General features: G+C 39.1%; 1 protein-coding gene across 1 annotated transcript; it reads right to left on the reverse strand.

Annotated features, from left to right (window-relative positions):
- Positions 1-12,483: 12,483 nt before the first annotated feature.
- Positions 12,484-17,079, reverse strand: LOC149844142 (ubiquitin-conjugating enzyme E2 32-like). Its single transcript, XM_090002077.1, has 5 exons — positions 16,773-17,079; positions 15,349-15,480; positions 15,158-15,242; positions 13,287-13,450; positions 12,484-13,169 (listed from the first exon to the last, which is right to left on the reverse strand). The coding sequence occupies exons 1-5, from the start codon at positions 16,881-16,883 to the stop codon at positions 12,717-12,719; spliced, it is 945 nt and encodes a 314-aa protein (XP_089858203.1). The 5' UTR covers positions 16,884-17,079; the 3' UTR covers positions 12,484-12,716.
- Between the last annotated feature and the right edge of the window lie 3,899 nt (positions 17,080-20,978).

Genomic DNA, 20,978 nt, shown 5'->3' on the forward strand with positions numbered 1-20,978 from the left:
GCCAACCACACCAATGAATGCAGCCAATATCTTTACTTGTTACATTAATCAAAGGGGCCACAGCTTAGGCATGTTTTCTTGTTTTTTTATATAAGTAACCACTTGTGCTACTTATCCACTTGGAGATACTACTTGACATTATTAAAAGGTGACAAACCTACCCATAATTGGGAGATCAATAATTCAGTCACGCGTGCGGTATCACACGTGCATGATCACAAGCACATTGAGAGCCAAAAAAAATTTAAAAAATTTAATTAGATTAAATTATAGAAATTTGCATAAGAATACCACTTTCACTCAAATAATAGTACCACCCTAGTACTTCTAATTCTAAATGCAAAAAGTGGAAAAAAAAAATGTGCCCTCATGTTATCTGATCCATGGTTTTAAAACCCAGTAGTTACTCTTTTCTTCCTTGATTGACTTGTGATCTGGCCGGGTCAACTCGGTGATTATGCCGGGTCATGTTAATTTTATATTTTATAATATATATATATCTATATATATATATAAACTATCTATATTTTATAGTGTTTTACCAATATATTATATATCATATGTTTTATATGATATTTTTATAATATATTTAATGTATAATTTTATTAATACATATATAATTATATTTTTATATATAATATATATTATATTTATATTATATTTCATATCATATACATGTAGTTATATATAAAATATGTTATATATGTATATATATGCATGACTCGGCCGAGTTTTGTAAAAAACAAGTTCAACCTGTTTTCTGACTCGAGCGGGCCGAGTCGCTGGGTTGACCCGGTAAGTGTTTAATCTATGATACGATCTGATCTATCTGATCAAACTTTGATTTGTCAAAAGAATGGCTTTGACCAATGGTGGTTCTTGGGCCTTTTTCTAGTACATTTTTGGAAGTTAGCTACAACTCTAAGGATCAGAGGGTCAATCTTTAGAATTATAATGCTGTGAATGCAAGGGATAATATATAGTGCTCCATATATAAGGACAAGGGGACGTTCGGTTGGATCATTCAGAATCGCTTTCTCAGGAGAACCTGAGAAAGCGATTCTAATAGCCTGAACATGAGATTTCAGGCAACCCATGATTTTGAATATATATGAATGATTCAAAATCATGGCAACCCATGAGATTTGAAATCTGACGGGAATCAGAATGATTGATTTCAAATCATTCTGATTCTAAATCCCGTTGAGTCGAGGCACCCTAACATACCCTTAATAATCTATCTTGTTATGCACACGTGGCAGTACAGTATTAAAGACTTGATTAGTGAAACCAACTTTAATGCATGTGTCTTCAACTTTCTTGTTTTGCACTTCTATGTGCAGCTGCACCTAATCACCCACCATCTGCTGATGAGTTGAGATCAAAGCAGCGGCTAAGTGTCATGGCTATGTGACACTGGCCAATCACATGACAGCATTGCATGGGGCTCACAACTACATAGTGCATGCCCCCACATGAAAGGCTATCATGTGACTATGTGTGCTGAATAGCCACGGCACTTAGCCGCTCTCTCTCGGTCCGTTTGGACTGGGGATGGAGGACATGAAACGAGGATGGAGGTTAAAATCAAAACCCGTGCGAGAATAAAAGCGGGAATGAACCCATTAGTAAACCTTCCTCTCCTTCTTTAGAGATGACAGTAGACCGAAGGGAAACAGCCCCCGCCTCGCCTCACCCCCGTTTGGACCCGGGATGGAGGACATGAAACGGGGATGAAGGTTAAAATCAAAATTCGTACGGGGATGGAGCCAGGGATGGAGGGCAGAATTTTGAGACGGGGCGGGGGTAGAGACCTTGTCCCCCGTCCCTGCCCAGGTCCACTGCCATCCCTATCATCATGAATGGAATGCTGGTTGAACCTCATTCATATGATATCATTTTACAAAGAATGAGGAGTGTGGGGGTAAGAAAAGAACATATGAATATGAGAAATTCAAAGAGATTCTTGGTTGGGTATCAAGATTGAAACTTTTTAATTCAGTATGGATAAAATATTTACCTATGTTATACTAATCTGATTTAAATGGAAAATTGACTTGATAAATTAGATATTCTTGTGTATGATATTATATTTTGATTCATTATCATCAGTATCAATTAATACAGTCCCATTGAATTTTAAAATTATGTAAAAGGATTTATTATCTCTATGGTATTTTTGGATATCGATTTCTGAGAAACAAAATAAAATTCAATTATGAGACTACAACTATTCTAAAATGAAGATAGATGGATGGATAGAAATGCTCTTGGTTCACATGTAAATTTCAAGCTACTTGAGTTTTGGATATGTGAATGAATAAGGCTCAAAATTAAAAACTTTTGTTACCATTTTGGAAATGAGAAGCAGTCACTTTGGTTTCTGTATGCATTCTTGACTACAATTAGACCTCATGTATTTATATCATTTCCAGATCGACCTTAATAAATAAGGACCAGCATACTCCTACAAATCCAATAATGAAGGAGGGTGATGCAGGGATGGTAAACTAGGGTTCACTGCCGATACTACCCTATAAACAGATGACTGGTATGTAGGGGTGTCAATGAGTCGGGTTTGGTTCGGACCCAGGTGGAACCAGACCTGTTCTCAATTTTCGGGTATGGTATCGGGTCCGGACCTGGGTCTAATCAAACTCACCATAAGAGAAACCATACTCGGACCCGATAAGAACTGCATGAACCAAACCCGGGCCATGCCCGGTAAAATAATATTTTTTATCAATTTTAGATTGAAAATTTGTGGGTCATAATTGGAATTCGTGTCAGACCCGGGTCTGGTATAAAATTTCACAAACTATACCTGGCTCCATGTATTAATCAGAAATTTGGGTTCGGACCCAGGTCTTAATTGGATCTTCTTATTTATCACCATACCCAGACTCTATAGGTTTGGTACAGGTCAGGTCCGGGTAAACCTGACCCGTTGACACCCCTAGGGGTATGGCCTTTAACTTTGCATTAAATAGCACATGATTCCACTGGAAAGCAACCATGCCCACTTGCAGAGGATCTAAACACAAGAAACAATCTACAAGCTCTACATTCCAAGCTAGTTTGGATAAATTCAAAGTTTGAAAGAGCCCATGATCCTTCTAAAGTGAGAACTTTTTAGGTGGCCCCGGCACAAAGCCAAAGCCAGTTCTTTCTTTTTACTTCCCTTGTGCTGCCACAACTTTTACTTATTTGATTCTCAAAAGGCAAACCCCTGTACACCTTTGTCCATGAGTTATTTGAAGGATATTCAACATTACTGGGTACCCCAATATTATCATGCATTGCACATGGTGACACACATACATAGGGATGCACAAAGAGCAGAGCTAGCTCGAGCTTGGCTCGGGCTTGACTCATTTAAGCTCAGCTCAAACTCGTTCGAAAAAATAAATGAGCTGAGATTGAACAAGGGTTCAGGTTCAGTACACAAAAACGAGCTGACCTTGAACACAGTTTACCTCGAATAAGCTCGGTAAGCCCAATCAAGCTTGGCTTACATAGTTATAAAAAAAAATAGATTTGTATATGTATATATTTTGTTCATAATGTTAACTCAAAGAAGGGTCTTACCGTAATTGATAAGTCTTTGGTCATCCTTGAAAGTGACCTGGGTTTAAATCTCATTGCTTACATCTCTTTTAAAACAACATTTTACACAATTTTCAAAAAAAATTAAAAACATTTTTAAAATAAAAGTTTTTAGCTTCAGCCGAGCCGAACAGTGCTTGAGCTCGCCTCACGATCCAAGCTTAAACAACCAATTTTTCTTCACGAGCTAGGCCAAGCTCGACTCGAGCCCGGCTCATGTGCATCCCTACACATACACACGTGCTTACACGGAGAAACCTGGTGCAAGAACAAAGAAACTTGGAATTCGGGTCTAGTTTTTAATTTAAGATTTTTATTTTTAATTGGATTTTTCTTATGTAATCATGTCCAATTTAGAATTAAGGTTTCTTTGTTTCTTGTAAATACTCATTATAGGGATTATTATTATTATAAGGAGGTTAATTATAACGCTTCAAAATTCTGAACTTGGTAAATTTTAGAAAAAAAACTAAAACTTTATAATCAATCATTTTTCAGAGTTGAAAATGATAGTTCAACAAAACACAATGTTTAAAAAGAACAAGTCAACGGACCTTGGGTGGATTATAGGCAAACCTTCATTTCAACAATTTAGGTTTGTATTTTCATATATTCATTTGAAACCATGTAGATTTAAAACAAGGTTTTAAATGAACAATGTTTATGCAAAAGTTATCATACAAAATTATAAAACATGTTGAGGAGTGAACAACAGAGAAAGTGGATTCTTGATTTCATCACGCATCATCGCCTGCAACATCATCCTAATTGTCATCTATATCCCATAAAACGAGTCAGACTCACGAAAGCTTGATAGGTGCATCGATGTCAAACCCTAGAACAAAACGAACATATGTATTATCACATTTCACACTATTCAGTTTCAAGAGAAGCAAACTGAATATGATAATCTTGTTTCAATAATTACGACCTGCGAGTACTCACAGGATAATATATAGAAATAACTGAGACCGTTAAGAGGTTTATTATTTCATGTATTTTGATACTCCGAACGACTAGCTAAATTTATTTTATAGGAGACGGTCTAATGATCGAGCGATCATTTCTGAGAAGCAACTTGTAACCAGACTTCTGCAGAAGTCAATGAGATCTATCACCTAGAATAATATTTGGTAGTTCAGTCCCCTAACTCCGATGACTGAGGATGTTGAACCATTGTCACTTGAGGAGCATAGTTGCTAACAATTTGTCCATCGAAATTTGTATTTCTTATCATCTCTCTTGACAGAACCAAAGGATAAATAGGTATGCCAGGTCTTATTTTATCTGACAACTTATTCAATATGTTCTGGTCTTTTGAACTAAATTGAGCATTTTGCTTGTGAATATGATTATCTTTGTTTATGTTATTTCCTTCAACATGGTGCATTGTCGCACTACGAAGTTATCATAAACCTCTAGTCTATTTATCGTCATATTAGCATGTCATGCATGTCTGATAGTACTAAAATGATGAGAATGATATTGGTTTTTCAGAAAGAAACACAAACATAATATTGAAAATTATGATATCCCGTGCCTTTAGCTAGAGAATATATGAGTCATTCTGGATACAGAAAAGAAAGACCTAACATACGTACCACTGAAGGCTACATAGTCGAAACATTTTCATTATATTGGTTTGAAGAAAAAACTTAGTTGTGAATGCTTAAGTTATGTCAATCTCAACTTAATTTATTCATAGGATAAGTGGTACATGTGAATGCTAAATATCGTAAATATACATGTGTAAAACACTTGTTTTATTTTTTAATACATCGGAGCATGCGAACTTGAAATATCATATGAAGATTCTTATGAAATTGAGTTACAACAAGGATGTACAAATTTGTGTCTTTAAATATATATTGACGTAATTTAAAGTAAGCAAGAGTTGGCAATATTGCGTACTAAAAATAAATGCGCACGTAATTTGAAAATAGAACAAGAGTACACAAAATTACGTACCCTATATAATTATATATGTATATACAACAAACAACAACAACTACGCCTTCATCCCAAAACAATTGGGGTCGGCGATATGAACCAAAAAAGAAAATCATTATGGGTCTTCCACATGAATCTTTCTCCTCCAATCATTTCTATCCAATGTCATGTCCTCGATGAGGTTCAAAGCATTCATATCCTTTCCTATCACCTCCATCAATGTCTTCCTAGGCCTACCCCGACCTCTTTTAACTAATATATTTCCCATTTCTCCATCCTTCTAACTGGAGCATCATTAGGCCTTCGTCGAATATGTTCAAACCACCGTAAACGATTCTCTCTTATCTTATTTTCAATGGGTGCAACGCCTACCTTCTTACGTATCTCCTCGTTCCGAATCTTATCTTTTATTGTATTTCCACACATTCATCTCAGCATACACATCTCAGCTACACTCATTTTTTGAATATGATGTCTCTTGGCAGCCCAACATTCCGTACCATATAGTAAAGCGGGCCTAATAGTCGTCCTATAAAACTTTTCCTTCAACCGCAATGGCATTCTACGATCGCACAATACTCCAGTTGCACTTTTCCATTTCATCCACCCAACCTTTATCCTATGATTTACATCTCCATCAATTTCTCCATGTATATAGGATACATAAATATTAAAGTAGAAGCTTTTGCACATTACAGCGCAACGGCAAAGTAAATAGTACAAAGCAGGGCTTAGTGTGTGAAACCACGCATCGGGCTAAATAAATTGCATAAGCAAGGCCTGCTGTATAAAACCATACATCGGGCTAAGTAAATTGCATCAGCAAGGCCCGGTGTAGGAAACCATACATTGGGCTAAGTAAATTGTGTAAGCAAGGCCCAGTGCAAGAAATCATACATTGGGCTAAGTAAATTGTGTAAGCAAGGCCCGGTGTATAAAACCATACATCAGGCTAAGTAAAATTGCGTAAAGTAAGAGCTTGTGTATAGCACAACGATAAAATAAATAACGTAATTTAAATGAAACAAGAATACGCAAAACTGTATCCTTGAGTTAAAAGCGTGTGTATATATATATATATATATATATATATATACATTTATATTAGTAGTACTATGCAACTTTTCTCACCTGGAAGATGGTCCAAAACTCTTACAATTTTGAGCATAAGTTCTTAAAAGCTTGTGCCTCCATAAGTGTGTCTCGTGTATTGCACCAATGTGATGCACTAAAAGGATTTTTTTTCTGTTGTATAAAGAATGATGTAACAATCTTATATTAACAAAATAAGTGACAATTGTGTCACAGGGATCGAACTCGAACCCAGTTTGAGCCAACCAGATCGAGCTAGGTTTTGACTTGGTTAAAAAGGGGGCACCTAGATCGAGCCAAGCCCGGTCCACTATCCAGTGGGACTCGATCCCTAATCGACTAGGGACCGAGCTGAACTTGGTTGGGCCTGAGCTCAACTCAGTTCTGATTGAGCCCAAGATAGCAGCAATCGTTGTTGCTGCTGCGCGCGAGGGCCAGCGGCCAAAAGAAGGGGAGGCACGGTGGTGCAAGAGGCATCGCAATGGAGCCTGGCCCTGTCGCGCCCCTAGTGGTGCGGTGGGTGGCTGCGCAAGTGTCTGGCCGAGCTGGGCTCGGTTGGACCCAACCGAGCCAGGCTCGGTCCCCACAAAATGAAAGAAACCATTCTGGGCTCGGTTTTGATTGAGCTCAACTCGATTGAGTCATAAAAAGGGCAAGTAGGTGGTTGGGCCACTGCCAAGGCAGTGGCCAACCCTCGGCAGAGCCAGGCTTGGTTGGACCCAACCGAGCCAAGCTCGATCCCATCGAAAAGAGAGAAAAAGGAGGTGACGATAGGGGAATAGTCGCAGCCACCCCCTTTAGGCCGCCCCTCCAAAAGTGGGTGGCTGCTGCTGAAACGAGAGAATGCTAGGCACCCTCTCACCTGGCAAGCCAAAGCTAACAGGGAAGAAGGAGCAAGAAGAGGGCGAAGACTCACTTGAGATCATAACGCTAACGTGGGAGCTCCGATATGGCTCATCGGAAGGTGGGCAGGGAGAGAGGAGAGAGTCGGTGAGAGGGGTCACCGTGGGGGCCTCCAACTGGTTCCCAATGGAGAGGAAGAGGGAGCTCAGATGGGGAAGGAGGAGGGGACCACCGAAAGAGAGAGAGACGGGGGTTAGCAAGGAGAGACTAGAGAGGTGAGGGGGGGTTTGCGTTGTTTTTGAAAAGAAAACGCCCGGTGGGGGGTTTAAATAGGGAGAAGATAGGGGATGTCTATAGGGGGGTGTTGACATCCCTGTTTAGATCCGGGTTGGATCCAACCTGGATCCGACCCAATTAATTTGGGTAACGGGGTATTGGGTTGGGTCCATTTGGGCCCAACTCTATCCATATATATATATTGTCATTATTTATATTGTTTTTGGATTGGGTTGGATCCAACTCAATCTATATTACTATATATATAGTGCATGAATGCGGGTTTGGATTTGGATTTTAAAGGTCCAAATTCTCACAAAAAACCTTATTTTAAGGTAGGTTGCAAGGGATTAAGATTGGATTGGATCCAAATCTAGTCTTAATGCAATTAGGTTGAGTTCTTGGTTGGGAATGAACTCAAACCCCTAGTTATCTTATGTGAGACCCATTTTGGGCCTCAATTGGATCTCCCATCGAGATCTAGATCCCAATGGTGTTGTTTAAGCGAAGAAACCTGGCAAACGTCCAAAAGTTCATCGAATCCAATCACTGTCGATGAGTTTCTAAGAAAAGTATTGGGAATAATCTTATATTATTTTTGAAAAACACAACAAAATTTGCGGACTTTACATTGATGGATGATTGATTCTTATTATTTTCTTTAATTTTCTGTAATTTAATTGTTATTTTTAATTATTCTTTGCTTTCTTAGTTTGGTTTCATAAAGAGTAGGCATAATTTAGCTATTCTCTGCAATTTCAAGATCCGAGGTTGCTTCATAACCGGTACTGGGTTTGGAGACCCGTCATGCTGGAAAGTCCTATTGAGCTATGGTCACCATGCCCAACAGCGTAAAACCTCAAGATTGCCCCTCTCGCATCAATAGGTTGCCTGCTACCAAAGGGGGCTCCGCTTGTCTGACAGGAGCAGCTAGTGCACGTCACCTTGTGTTGGGACATTGCAAGTTCGAATCCCAATGGTATCGTTGTATAAATAACTGGTAGGAGTATGCCTAACCACAGCTTGCCTATCAAAAAAAAAAAATCAATAGGTTGCCTGCTGTACTGGCCTTTTGGTAAAGGAGGCACACCCCCTGTATCAAATTCTTGAAGTTCTTTAGTTTGAACATCTTAAGCCAACCCACCTAGCTAGGCGTGTGGAGCCCTTGTGGGCTAGCTAGCATATGGGTGTGCCTTTAAAAGTCTACGAAGTTGGTCCACCTCATTGACTCATTTATGCAGCACGGGTCCACTAAACAGATATCTTCATGAGATGGGAACATGGTGCTGGCTAGAGGTGGGCAATGGGCCGGGCTTGGGCTCATAAATTAGGCCCAAACTGGGCCCGTGTCAGCCCATGTTCGGGCAGAGCTTGGACCTAATTTATAGGTCACCTCTAGTTCTTACCCAAAGCCATACAGAATGAGTAAGTCCACGAGTTGGATTCTTTTAATTGGGTTCAAATTAGTTGGAGCCAAATGTACGCTAAAGAGATGGTTTAGATCTGACTGGATTTGGATCTGGACCTGGACCTGGACCAGGACAAGGCATTCCTGACTCAAATCGGCCAAGTATTTTAGATAAATCTCACTTTTATATATGTGACATGACATGTTTAATTTGGGCGGTTTAGGTCATAGTTGCAAATATTGCTGATATTTTGAAAATATCGTGATTATATTGTGATATTTTCAAAGGCTGATATTATACCAAAAAATACTATATTTTAAAAACATTGCTGGTTAAAAATGTTTCAGTTTTATGGTGATATTAATGTAATAAAACAGTTTTACACACACGCACCAGGGGTAGCTGCCTACCCCTTGGTGGGTGAACGACCGGGCTGATGGGTGCGCTAACGCCGTGTGTCCAGCCTCTTTTTCCACTGAAAAAGGGACTTTAGCGGCGGGCAGAGCCGCTGCTGAAGACAACAAAAGGTTTTTAAGGTGATTATATATATATATATATACACACACACACACACACACACACACACACACGGAGAAACTGCCCCCAAGATCAGAGACCTAGCCGCGCTGGATCTGACTGTTGTACTTGCAGTCGCCTGTTGTTTTTTTAGCATGATGCACACGCAACCCCTTCACCATGACCGGGAACCATGTTTATGGTCATATTTACATCCATTTCTGGCTCTCTTCATGTGAGATGTACCTTGGCAAAAAAGACCAGTGCCCCCTTACAAAATCTACTAACATAAACACATAGAAGCTAGGGGTTGGCGTACTGGGGTGGGGCCTTGGCTGCTTGACGGGCAGTCAAGGTTTAATTCTCATGGGTGTTGTCCCTATGCACAAGCCAACGCGTAGCATAGGCCCCGGGGAAAGGGATCCTAGCCTCAGAGTTTTACACTGCTGCCGGCACGACAACCATAGGTATGGCAGGCTGAGCCAGAGCGACCAGGTCTTCCTGCCGGGTGTGGTTTCTTCCAGTTATAAATTCAAAAGAGGTGGATGGAAAGCTTATTTTGAGGGTTGAGAAATCAATGGAATTCATTTTCACCATTTTGAAGGTCATATGAGTTCAATTAATAGGTTAAAGTTGTTGCATGCAATAAAGTTTGCTATAGTGGGTTTAGTGGTAATTGACTCTTAGATCATGTTTTTTTTTTCAGTTGAGAAAAACCGGTGCATTCATATATGTTGATCTATGTATCATAGAAAGAACCTGTACAAAGGTTGGATTCCGATGATCCAAAAGCTGGTTCTTACTGAAAAAAACATGTAAATCACATTTATAATGTTGGATGAAAAAAAAAACTGGGCTTTGCTATGTCGATTGCAACAAATATTAACCTTACAATTTGTGTTATATAACTTATCTAATAAAGTATTCCTCCTTTTAACTGGTAGTAGGATCTTATCTTAATTACCAACGGAAGCTCAGGTTGTCTGGTAGGAGCAGCTAGTGCACGCCACTTTGGGACGTTGCAGGTTCAAAACCCAATGGTATAGTTGTATAACTGGTAGGGACTGACTAACCCCAGCTTTCCTTTCAAAAAAAAAGATCTTAGTCTTAATTGAGAAAAAAAAATATTTTTTAATTAAACAACGCAATACTCACTAATATAAATAGGAGGGTTCTATATTAAAAGAAGGGCAAACGAGTTTTTTGAGGTTAGTGAAAGCAAAGACAATATCAACACTGCTTTCAAAATTCCTCAAAATCTTTAGGGAGTTTTTTTTTTTCAATTTTAGTTATTAAAAGTTCCTGTTAAGGCAGAATGGAAGAAGAGAATCTTCCTCTCTTAGTTTTGAATCATGGTGGTGTGTACCTTTAGCCACCACTCATATCTGCAACTTTTTTTAATATTTACACGGATAAAGCACCCTCGGATCAAAGACCTAGCCACGCTGACTCTGCCTGCCGTAGTTACGAACACTGTCTGACAGTGTAAAACTCCCTGGGCTTACCCCTTGCCCCCAGGGAGTCTCATATCTGCAACTTGTTCAATATAAATAGGAGGATATAGACACATAAGAACAACACTAAAGTACAAAGAAGGTAGGCAATTTAGTGAATTATTCTATATCTTATGTAAAGAAGGTAACCAATTTAGTGAATTATCCAATATCTTTATTCTAACTATGGAAAAAAGGTCAGCTTCCACTGTGCAATGTTAGGGCCACAAATAAAAGTGTTTCTTTTTTAATTAAAATACATGTTACTTGAGCGGCTACCATGCCAAATGAGTGCTGAGGAAGCTACCATCTACAGAAATTAGATGAACCCAAATTTGCTTATATTGTTAAGCAGAGATTGGGAGTAGGTAGATAAGAAGTGCCTTTTACAAATCCTACATTATAGGTGTATTCATCATAGTTCATTTTTTTTGTTAGGAATGGATGGTTGGATTTTTTTCTTTTGATGAAAAGCATGATTTTTGAAATTTGAATATTTACCAAAATTTTAAGCCATTAATTTTCAAGCAGAAAAAATAGGCCATATATTCCCAATCACCTGATCCAAGAGCTAATTTTTATAAGATCAAGCATGTAAATCACATTTATATGGTCAGATTTAAAACAATATAAAATATAAAATATTCTGTTCACAACTAGTTCATACTTAAGCCGGTCAGATTTCAAAAGACTTGAGCTGCCCGCAGTTAGAAGACAGGACGATGATGATGATGCCAAGATTTGCTAATAAGAAACTTACCCACCTTAGGTGTCTAATCTAGCATGCTTTCTTTAGAGAAAGGAGACGTCATCTACTGTATGGACATGATGGTCGTGATCTTGATGACCTCTCTCTCTCTCTCTCTCTCTCTCTCTCTCTCTCTCTCTCTCTATATATATATATATATATATATATATATATATGGAGGCATATCTTGGTGATGCATGCAATGACAATTTGATAGTTAATAATGCATAATAATAGGAGTTATGGACTAGCCATACAATGAAGACAGATAAATAACAAGGAAATTACTCCGTGTTTACCCCCTCAACTCATACACACGCAAGAAGACAGACACCAAGATAGGGAGGTGTTGGTGGAGACCTCTTGAGAGAGGACCATGAGAGACACATCTTTTGGAGTTTAGGTCCCTTCATCTTGAAGCCGAGGGATCCGTCGAGACATTTTGTAGTTCAAATCTAAGGAGTGGAGGTTTTAAGAGTAGGGCTCCCCCTGAACCAGGGTGTGGAGTTGGCATGGGTCAACCCGAGAGAGAGAGAGAGCATTCAATACATGTTAATAATTGTGAAATTTTAATATAGTTGATGGAGATAAAAGCCTCTTCACCACCTGTATGGCTGTATATCATGAAAATGCTTTCTACAAAATGAAGAACACTAACTGTTCTCCCAAGACGCCCCCATGATGCCAACAAAGATATGTCCAACTACTACCCAACCTTCACTGGAAGACATTGTGTAGAAGTTTACCTGCACCAGAAGCTGTGAAGCTGCATCATCATGCTATCTACAATTCATCCGGATGATCAGCTAACCCAGTAGATCTCATGTACTTCTTCAGTATCAGCACCATGATAGCAATTGCCAAACCAATAGCCAACCATGTTAACCACCGATCCTCAACAACGATTCGCGCTCCCACCTCGGGCATATGTTGTGGCTCACTCGTCTCTGCAGATGCTGGAACTCTTCTTGACACCCTCAGACCAGCAGTGAAGCTCACACGCAAAGGGCCAGCATTTGCATCCATGTGTACCTCTCTCACATCTTCGACTACCCGGTGTCCATCCGCAACTCTAGGTTCTTCTGTGTTTGGTTCTTCCACTGCTGGAGCTGTCACAACAGCTTGTTCAGGATGTGTCGGTTCTTCCTCAGCACCATTGGGCTGTTCAGCAGTCGTCTCATGCCTGGGGCAGAGAGGGGGTCCAGGAGACACCTTGCTCAGCATATATTGGTGAATCTAAAGTCACAAGAAATCAGAATGTTACCAAGGGAACAAAAATTTCAGCAAGCAACAGAAACTCAGTTTGAGATCAGATGTTCATTTGTTCTTTTAAATTCTTTTAGTGAAAATAACCTCATCAATCAGTTTCTGGCGATCGGCGTTTCCAAACTTTGGCAGAGCTTCCCGTGATTTTATGGCGAGGGCATGCCTTTCTTCTTTGGTATATTCTAGTGAACCCAGAGCACCATCAGCCTTAGTGGGCATAAATGCAATCAACGCAACCAAGGCAGTACGCACTGTGTAAATGGCAGTAAGTTCTGTGAGTTCTCTAGAAATAAATCCGGAGATTTCCAAGTTGTGTCAAATAGTCATGATGATTCAAATGAAAATACAATATTAAGAAAAGCAGAAGACTAGCAGCAACCAGACGAGTGGAGGAATGTGTAGAAAAGATATGGCTCAATAAAAAACAACGTAATTTATTGGCATAGATGCATGTGCTAGAAGCTAAGCATATTTTAATATTTTTTCTAATTATCAAAAAGACAGCATGTTTGCAAAGAAAGAAACGGAGGCAGGTGATATACTTGCTCCAAACAAAGTTTTAAAACATCCGAAAAGGTATAGACAGAAGCCTTTAAGGACTTTTGACATGGACCACTCACTACAAAGATTTAGCAGCGCAGAGAACAAATTTTTTTTATGCTAGCTGATTGTGCCATGCTTTGTGTAAACCATAAATTAATAACCACACAAGTTTCAGGTACATGAAAAAAAAATGACATGGTATTTCATAAAATGTTGAATAGCGGTTCTGGTACCAACCTAACCTAAATAAAGAATTGTTTAAATTCTTATTAACCAACTCTCACGTTCACAAGTGCAAAAAAAAAAAAGGAGGCAAATGGAAATTGTAACTGAATTACAGGTCACAGAATTATGATCTTGAATAAGATTAAGTTTGCATTGTTGTAAGGAGTTTTCTGCATGCAATGGTGATAGTTGTCCATGTCTTAAAACCCCAACACTTTAGTGGTTAATTGTCATTTTCTTATGTCTTGTCATTTGAAATGTGCTGCTCTTAAAGCATTTAACAGGTACAAGGAAAAAGTCATTGGTGTTCCACCGTGCTCATATAGCCTGCAAACGAAAAGCTGATGACGGAATATGCACTTCTGTACTTGGGAGGATGACTTTTAAATAAAATGATCAGTGCAAGGCAAGAAAGGAAAACCAAAAATACAGAAAATTCAAGATATAAACCATGGCCGCTAGTATTATGGGAGTGAGTGGGTGATCATGCTGATAACTAGTGTGCCAGAGAGTAGAGATCTGCTTATCCAGAAAGCAGAACCAGTGACTTGGCCATGAAAAAGAAAATAAAAGAATGCATTAGGTCCAGTGCATATGATTGTACAAATAAATTTTGTACATTAAATGCACATGGATATAAACTTTTATCTGAGTTGAAGAAAATCTATATTTACTAAGTACAAATAAAATATTTTCTCATTGTGGCCCAAGAAATGGCGTAATGTTGTTCAAGACAAGCTGTCTTTACAATGTCCACGTATGAGTCAAGGATGAGCATAATAGACTAAGTACTATACATCAGTATTTCTATTTTATTCTTGGTAGAATTTTTCTTCATGTGAATCCACTATATTAATTTCTAAATCTTTCTCATCAGAATACTCATAACAGTATAACAAATTAGAACAGGACTTCTAGATAGTAAACCTTTTATAGATCAATACTTAGAACATATTTTCCTAATGTTAAATGAATAAATATCAACTGGTTTCAATTTTAAATTGCAACATTTGAGGACACACCACGGGTAACTGCAAGGTTGCCCTAAAGTAAATAACAACCTAAATGATGAATCATCCAATACCATAATGCAGTACCACACCAAAATTTCCCTAATTTCTCATATGCATATTTCTGCGACACCCCCCCCCCAAACAGAGAAAAAAATGATCTCGTAGAATATCACTTACCGCCCCAAGATGGCTGCCAATGTTCAGGGTGATGATTTGATATACTAAGGCATATCTTTGTTTGTGTCTCAAAACGTCCATTTGGCTGCAAGGCGAGCAAAAGGCAACAAGTATGGGCCATATCAAGTGTAAATATACTTATAAAACAAGAACCAAAATTATTGAACTATTCACAAAGACTAGCGCATTACAGTTAACATCATAAATGCAGGTGGCTGAAAGGGATAATCAGCTGGTAACTGGATTCGACCATGGTAGATGCCTCCTTCAAACTCACTATCGCGAGGTCCTCTAATTGCAAACTGCCATTCAAATATGTTTTCCTAATAAAAGAAAGAAAACATAATCAGCCGATGTTTTGCAAAAGGACAACTCAGACGTAAGGCAAAGCAACATTAACCAACATTTATTCATCAGTTCACAATGTTACATCATTCTAACGTCAAAAAGCAAAGCTTAGGCAATTTTTTTTTTATGATCAAGAAAAATCCTCACCGAGAACCGGGTCACTTAATGGGCCGCCTGCCTCCCTGGGAGGTAAAACTCAGGGTTGACGAGGACACGACCACCCAGACTTATGGGCCCCAACCATGATAAAGCAACTGCAGCCCCCATGTGCCTGGGCTTTCAGCTTGACACAGGACACCGCTGACCACATGGGTAACTACCGCGGTGGTAAGCTTAGGCAAATAATGAATCATTAAATTATTCTGAATCTGTTCAGACTTCTACAACATCAAAAGAGGACCAAGCTTGCCAAAACATAATGATGAATTGTTAAATTACTATTAGAAACGGACGAGAAGTTATGCTTCTCTCTAACTTCACCTACATTTTAGTCATTATAATTGGCGGGCGACGTTAGTTTTCAGAAGTAGGATACTTGAAAAGGATTCAGATTCGGTAACCAAATATAAAATCTGCATCATTTCTCATACCACCAAGAAAGAAGTTCCAGCAAAAGATCACACGCGGTGGCAAGTTAATTTTCTTCACAATGCAAAAAACTAAACCATGACCCAGGACACGATAACAAACACCAAGAAACCAATTCAGAAAATAGAATTCATTTCATGAGACCTACCCAATAGAAGTATCGACCAATACAGATAATTAAATGAAAATTAGCGCTAAAAAGTAACTCTGAACGTTAAAAAAAAGTAAGGATGAATCGACTTATCCAGAAAAGCGAGATAAATTAGGAAATTGCATTGTGGCTCATCATGCAATTTCCCAAATTATCACCCTTCTCCGTATATATGGGCGCACCCAAGCGGCAGGTCCTAGGTGAGCGGAAACTTTGGATGGACCCACCTACCCACAAAACGGGATAAGTTGGGATAAGACGGGAGTTCGTTTCGTGCTGGATATTGCAATATCCCACTCTTCTGGACATGATGGTGCTCAACAGCCGTTGGGAAATAAAAGATGACAAAATTCATGATCCCTTCCGATGATCCAAACACCGTAAGATGTCTTGGAAGCGCATCAAACAAACACAAATTTACGAATCTGAGAGATCCAAACGGTGGCCCCTAGGGTTAAGGATGAAACCCTAGAGATCGAATTGGGAAAGGGGGGCGCAAAATCTAGGGGTTTTCCTTGACCTTCATACCTCTAAGGGAAGAGCCATGTAGTCGTCGGAAGGATTCGATTCCATCTCCTTCAATTCCTGAAGAATCCTCTTCACCGCCGGGTTCTTCAGATTGTACTTCTCCTCCGCCATCTCTCTCTTCTCCCTTCAAAGAACGTAAGGCCCTCGAATTCCTAAATTCGTGATATTTACCCCCGAAAACACGATCTGCAAGGAACTATTCGGCGTGGAAGAGAAGAGAATGAGAGAAAGGATTGGGAAAATCAGGAAATTCGAAGATCGAGAGAGAGAGGCGTCAATGAATGCTCTTTTCATGCGGAGAAGAGATCCAGTGGCGGTGAGATGTTAGTGGGAAACCTCGTTGTGGACTTTTATTACCCTTATTTGTACAAATAATTACTAGCTTTTTTTGGAAGGATGTATTGTAAAATAATTCCGTTTTAAGGGTATATAAGCGAGAAAAAAAATTAGACGGCTTTTCGCTTGGGGAATTGTGAGAATCGGGAAATGATCTTATGAAACAAGTCGGTGTCGAGACGGATTTGAAACCGATTCGGTCGCTACGTTTTGGTCTGCTCGGATTTTTCACCGAATCTTCGGACAAATATCCAGCGAATACTTAATTCTTGTGTAATGCCATGTTGTTTCTTTGGAAAATAATATTTAGGGCATGTTTGGTGTCATCTCTGGTGATTTAGAATCTCATGTGTAGGGGTGGGCATAGGGTCGGGCCTAGTTTAGAGCTCGGCCCGAGGGGTTTTAAGTGCTGCCAGACCCAACCCAAATTCATTTGTAAATAGTAATAATCAATAAGTTTTCAACTTCTAATGCACTCAATTAATTATTTTTTTACTTTCTATAAAATTAATGTAACTAATTAAGTAAATAGTAATAGTTACCAAGTTAAGTTAATTTTTAAAATTTTTATATTATTAAAAAATTAATAAATAACTCAAGCCTTGGATCGGCTTGGTAGCCCGCGGGCCAGCCCATGTTTATAATGGGCTGGGTTTTGAACCGTTACCTAATTGGCCTGAACCTAAAACCTTGGCCCAAACCTGGCCCATGGCCGATCAGGTCGGCTTGGCCCATTGAACCGCCCGACCTCTTGCCCACCCCTACTCATGTGATTTTAAATCACATATTTCACCTTGTGTTTTGGAATCATAAGAGATTCACTCCAAATTTCTTATTTTCATTTTCTCCTAATTAATTAATTGTGCAAATGAGAAACATTCTCTGGTTTGCATGAGATTCTAAATCTTATGAGAGGTTATTATAGTCACCTAAGAGTAGGAATGGGCAACAGGTCCGGCCGCCAAATGGGCCAAGCTGACCCGGCCTGCCATGCGTCAGGTTTGAGTCAAAGTTTTAGGCTCGGGCTCGTTAGGTACCAAGCTGAAACCCGGCCCATTATATAAGTGGACTGGGTCTGGGCTAGCCCAATGGGCATGAATTATTTGTTAATTTTTTAATGATATAAAAATTTTAAAAATTAACTATTGCATAGTAACTTGGTAACTATTACTATTTACCTAATCAGTTCCATTAATTTTATTAAAAACTAGAAAGATAATTAATTGGGTGTACGAGAAGTTGGAAACTTGTTAATTATTACTATTTGTAAATGGGTTTGGGTAGGATCGGGCCAAACTCAGTGTGCTTCACATTGTCCTGTTGGGCCAATGCGCCTGGCTATGGGCTGCTCTTCAAACCCAAGCCCGTTAAGAACTGGGTCACCTTCAAGCCGAGCCATCTCTGGGTTGGGCCGAGCTCTAAACGAGCCCAGGTCAGGCCGGACCAATGCCCACCCCTACCTATGAGGTCGTACATTTCCCTTTCATATGGTTTTGCTCATCCAAGCAACACCAAGGGTCAAGTACATCCCATAAGGGCTCACTTTCTTGTTTAGGGGCAACGACATAGAACTACGACTATCAATGGTTCAAGTCAAGGTTGACTCGGACATGCCCATATAACCAATAGCCAGGCTTGAGTTTTGTCAGGTCACTAAAATAGAATCACAAACATGGACCTGCATAATTTAGAAACATATATAAACATATATATATATATATATATATATATATATATATATATATATATATATATATATATATATATATATATATACTCGAGTTGGGTCGGTAAGTAGCAAAAAAGTCAGGTCGGGTCGTGTACCCAGCAAAAACCAAGACCCCAACCTGGCCTGCACATTGCTCGGGTCAAGTTCGGGGTGGCACTTTTTATGCCCATACCCGGAAATTCGAATTCAAGTCAAGTCAGGTACCTGATACAAACTGGACCCGTTGACAGTTCTACATGGGACAACTATGGTCCAAAACCCATGGAGAGTATCCTTTTTGTTGCATGTAAGATCAAAACTGGAAACCGGGGTATTCTCTAGTGGCAGTAGAGACCTAAAATGTTTTACCAATTGGAAGCTTATCTGTGTGGTTGCTGAGCCCACAAATTTGTGCTCATCGGGTAGGTGCGGACCATGAACATCACCAAGGTAAAGGGACATCATGGATTTGACACCTACGACATATACATCTGTCCCACAAAGTCAAAACTGGGTTTGCTCCGGCAAGGGGGACCTCAGGTTTTACACCAATGAGCTTGAATACAGTAGAGTGAGGTGGGTTTTTCTGGCTTAAGATGAGAGAGAATCGTTTACGGTGGTTTGGACATATTCGACGAAGGCCTAATGATGCTCCAGTTAGAAGGATGGAGAAATGGAAAAATATATTAGTTAAAAGAGGTCGGGGTAGGCCTAGGAAGACATGGATGGAGGTGATAAGAAAGGATATGAATGCTTTGAACCTCACCGAGGACATGGCATTGGATAGAAATGAATGGAGGAGAAGGATTCATGTGGAAGACCCATAATGATTTTCTTTGTTGGTTCATATCGCCGACCCCAATTGTTTTGGGATGAAGGCGTAGTTGTTGTTGTTGTTGTAAAAGAAAAAAACCAGAGTACGAGTCTGTTCTCATGTGCACTTGCATTGGTTATTTAGCTTTTTTTTTTATGAAGGACGAAAAAAACACCATCAGAGACCTAGTTGGGGCTATGTCTATGGCACTTAGGGTTGCTTTCCTGACTGTGTAAACTCATGGTGCACCCCCTTACCCTTAGGGAGTCACCCAACTTTGACTGAGCAAGGGCTTGACCCTTATTAATGCAAGGGGCTTAACACTTATAGAATGTAACCTTGACCACCCGTCTAGTGGCCAAGCCCCCCCCCCCCCTCCACTGCACAAAACTCCTTAAGGCAGGTTATCTAGCTTATTACAAAAGTTTTGGTCCACATGTTAAACATCTTTCAACTCATTCACCTTCTTTTTCAGGAACAATAGTATATTTGAAATCCTAGATTTGAAACAAAGATGGCATTATCATCATAAATTATAACAATATACCAGTACAAAGACACTAATTATGTTTGTTCGCAAAACCTTAATGAGCTGCCCATCTTTGGATCAAGGATTATACCTAAAGGGTTAATATTTTGGAAAATTATTTTGGAAAATGACCGTATGAACATTTGAAAGTTCGCAAATATCAGACTAAGTGTGCATATATCTCAGAAGTTAACATAAAAATATATGCGAACATCGAAACTCAAACCTCGTAACCTCACAAATACTTGTCTAAGTGCACTTATATATAAGAACTTTGCATAAAAATCGATGCAGACATCCTCAAACCTATAGGCGAACATTAACTTTCAACGTCGCCTATATTGTATGCGGACTTTCTCATTATATGTGGACATCCTCATCTTTGCTTATATTATATATATGCTGACTTTCTTATCCTTGTATTATATGTGAACTTCTTCATCTTCACCAATATTCTATGCAAACTTTCTCAAAATTTTATTTTTAAACTGTTACAAACATATAAACTTATCATTTACATAATTCATACAAAATGCATTATTTACAAAACATATCATTTACAGAATCCATACAAAACATATCAGTTACAGAACATAGCAACTTAAATTCATTCACAATTCAAATTCATACTAAACATCAAAAAATTAAACATATCACAATTTATAATGAATCGCATCCAACATCGAATTCATACAAATTTAGAATTAAAATTTTACATTGACAATTCAAACCAAACTCCCTAAAATTGTCTACATCTCAGCTATCGAGACCTCATCAGTCGACACCTCATTGTCTAATGTCTCCTCAACCTCCAGCTTT

This window comes from Nuphar pumila, chromosome 3 (assembly GCF_984573655.1).
Source record: "Nuphar pumila chromosome 3, dmNupPumi1.hap1.1, whole genome shotgun sequence".
Classification (NCBI taxonomy): Eukaryota; Viridiplantae; Streptophyta; class Magnoliopsida; order Nymphaeales; family Nymphaeaceae; genus Nuphar; species Nuphar pumila.

Bases quoted from the DNA above. Each gene is read 5' to 3' on its own strand.
- LOC149844142 (XM_090002077.1), bottom strand. From the start codon at position 16,883: ATGGCGGAGGAGAAGTACAATCTGAAGAACCCGGCGGTGAAGAGGATT. The intron at 15,481-16,772 runs GTATGAAGGTCA...TTCTTTTATTAG, and splicing joins ACATGGCTCTTCCCTTAGAG to GAAAACATATTTGAATGGCA. The intron at 15,243-15,348 runs GTAATGCGCTAG...CTCGCCTTGCAG, and splicing joins CTGCATTTATGATGTTAACT to CCAAATGGACGTTTTGAGAC.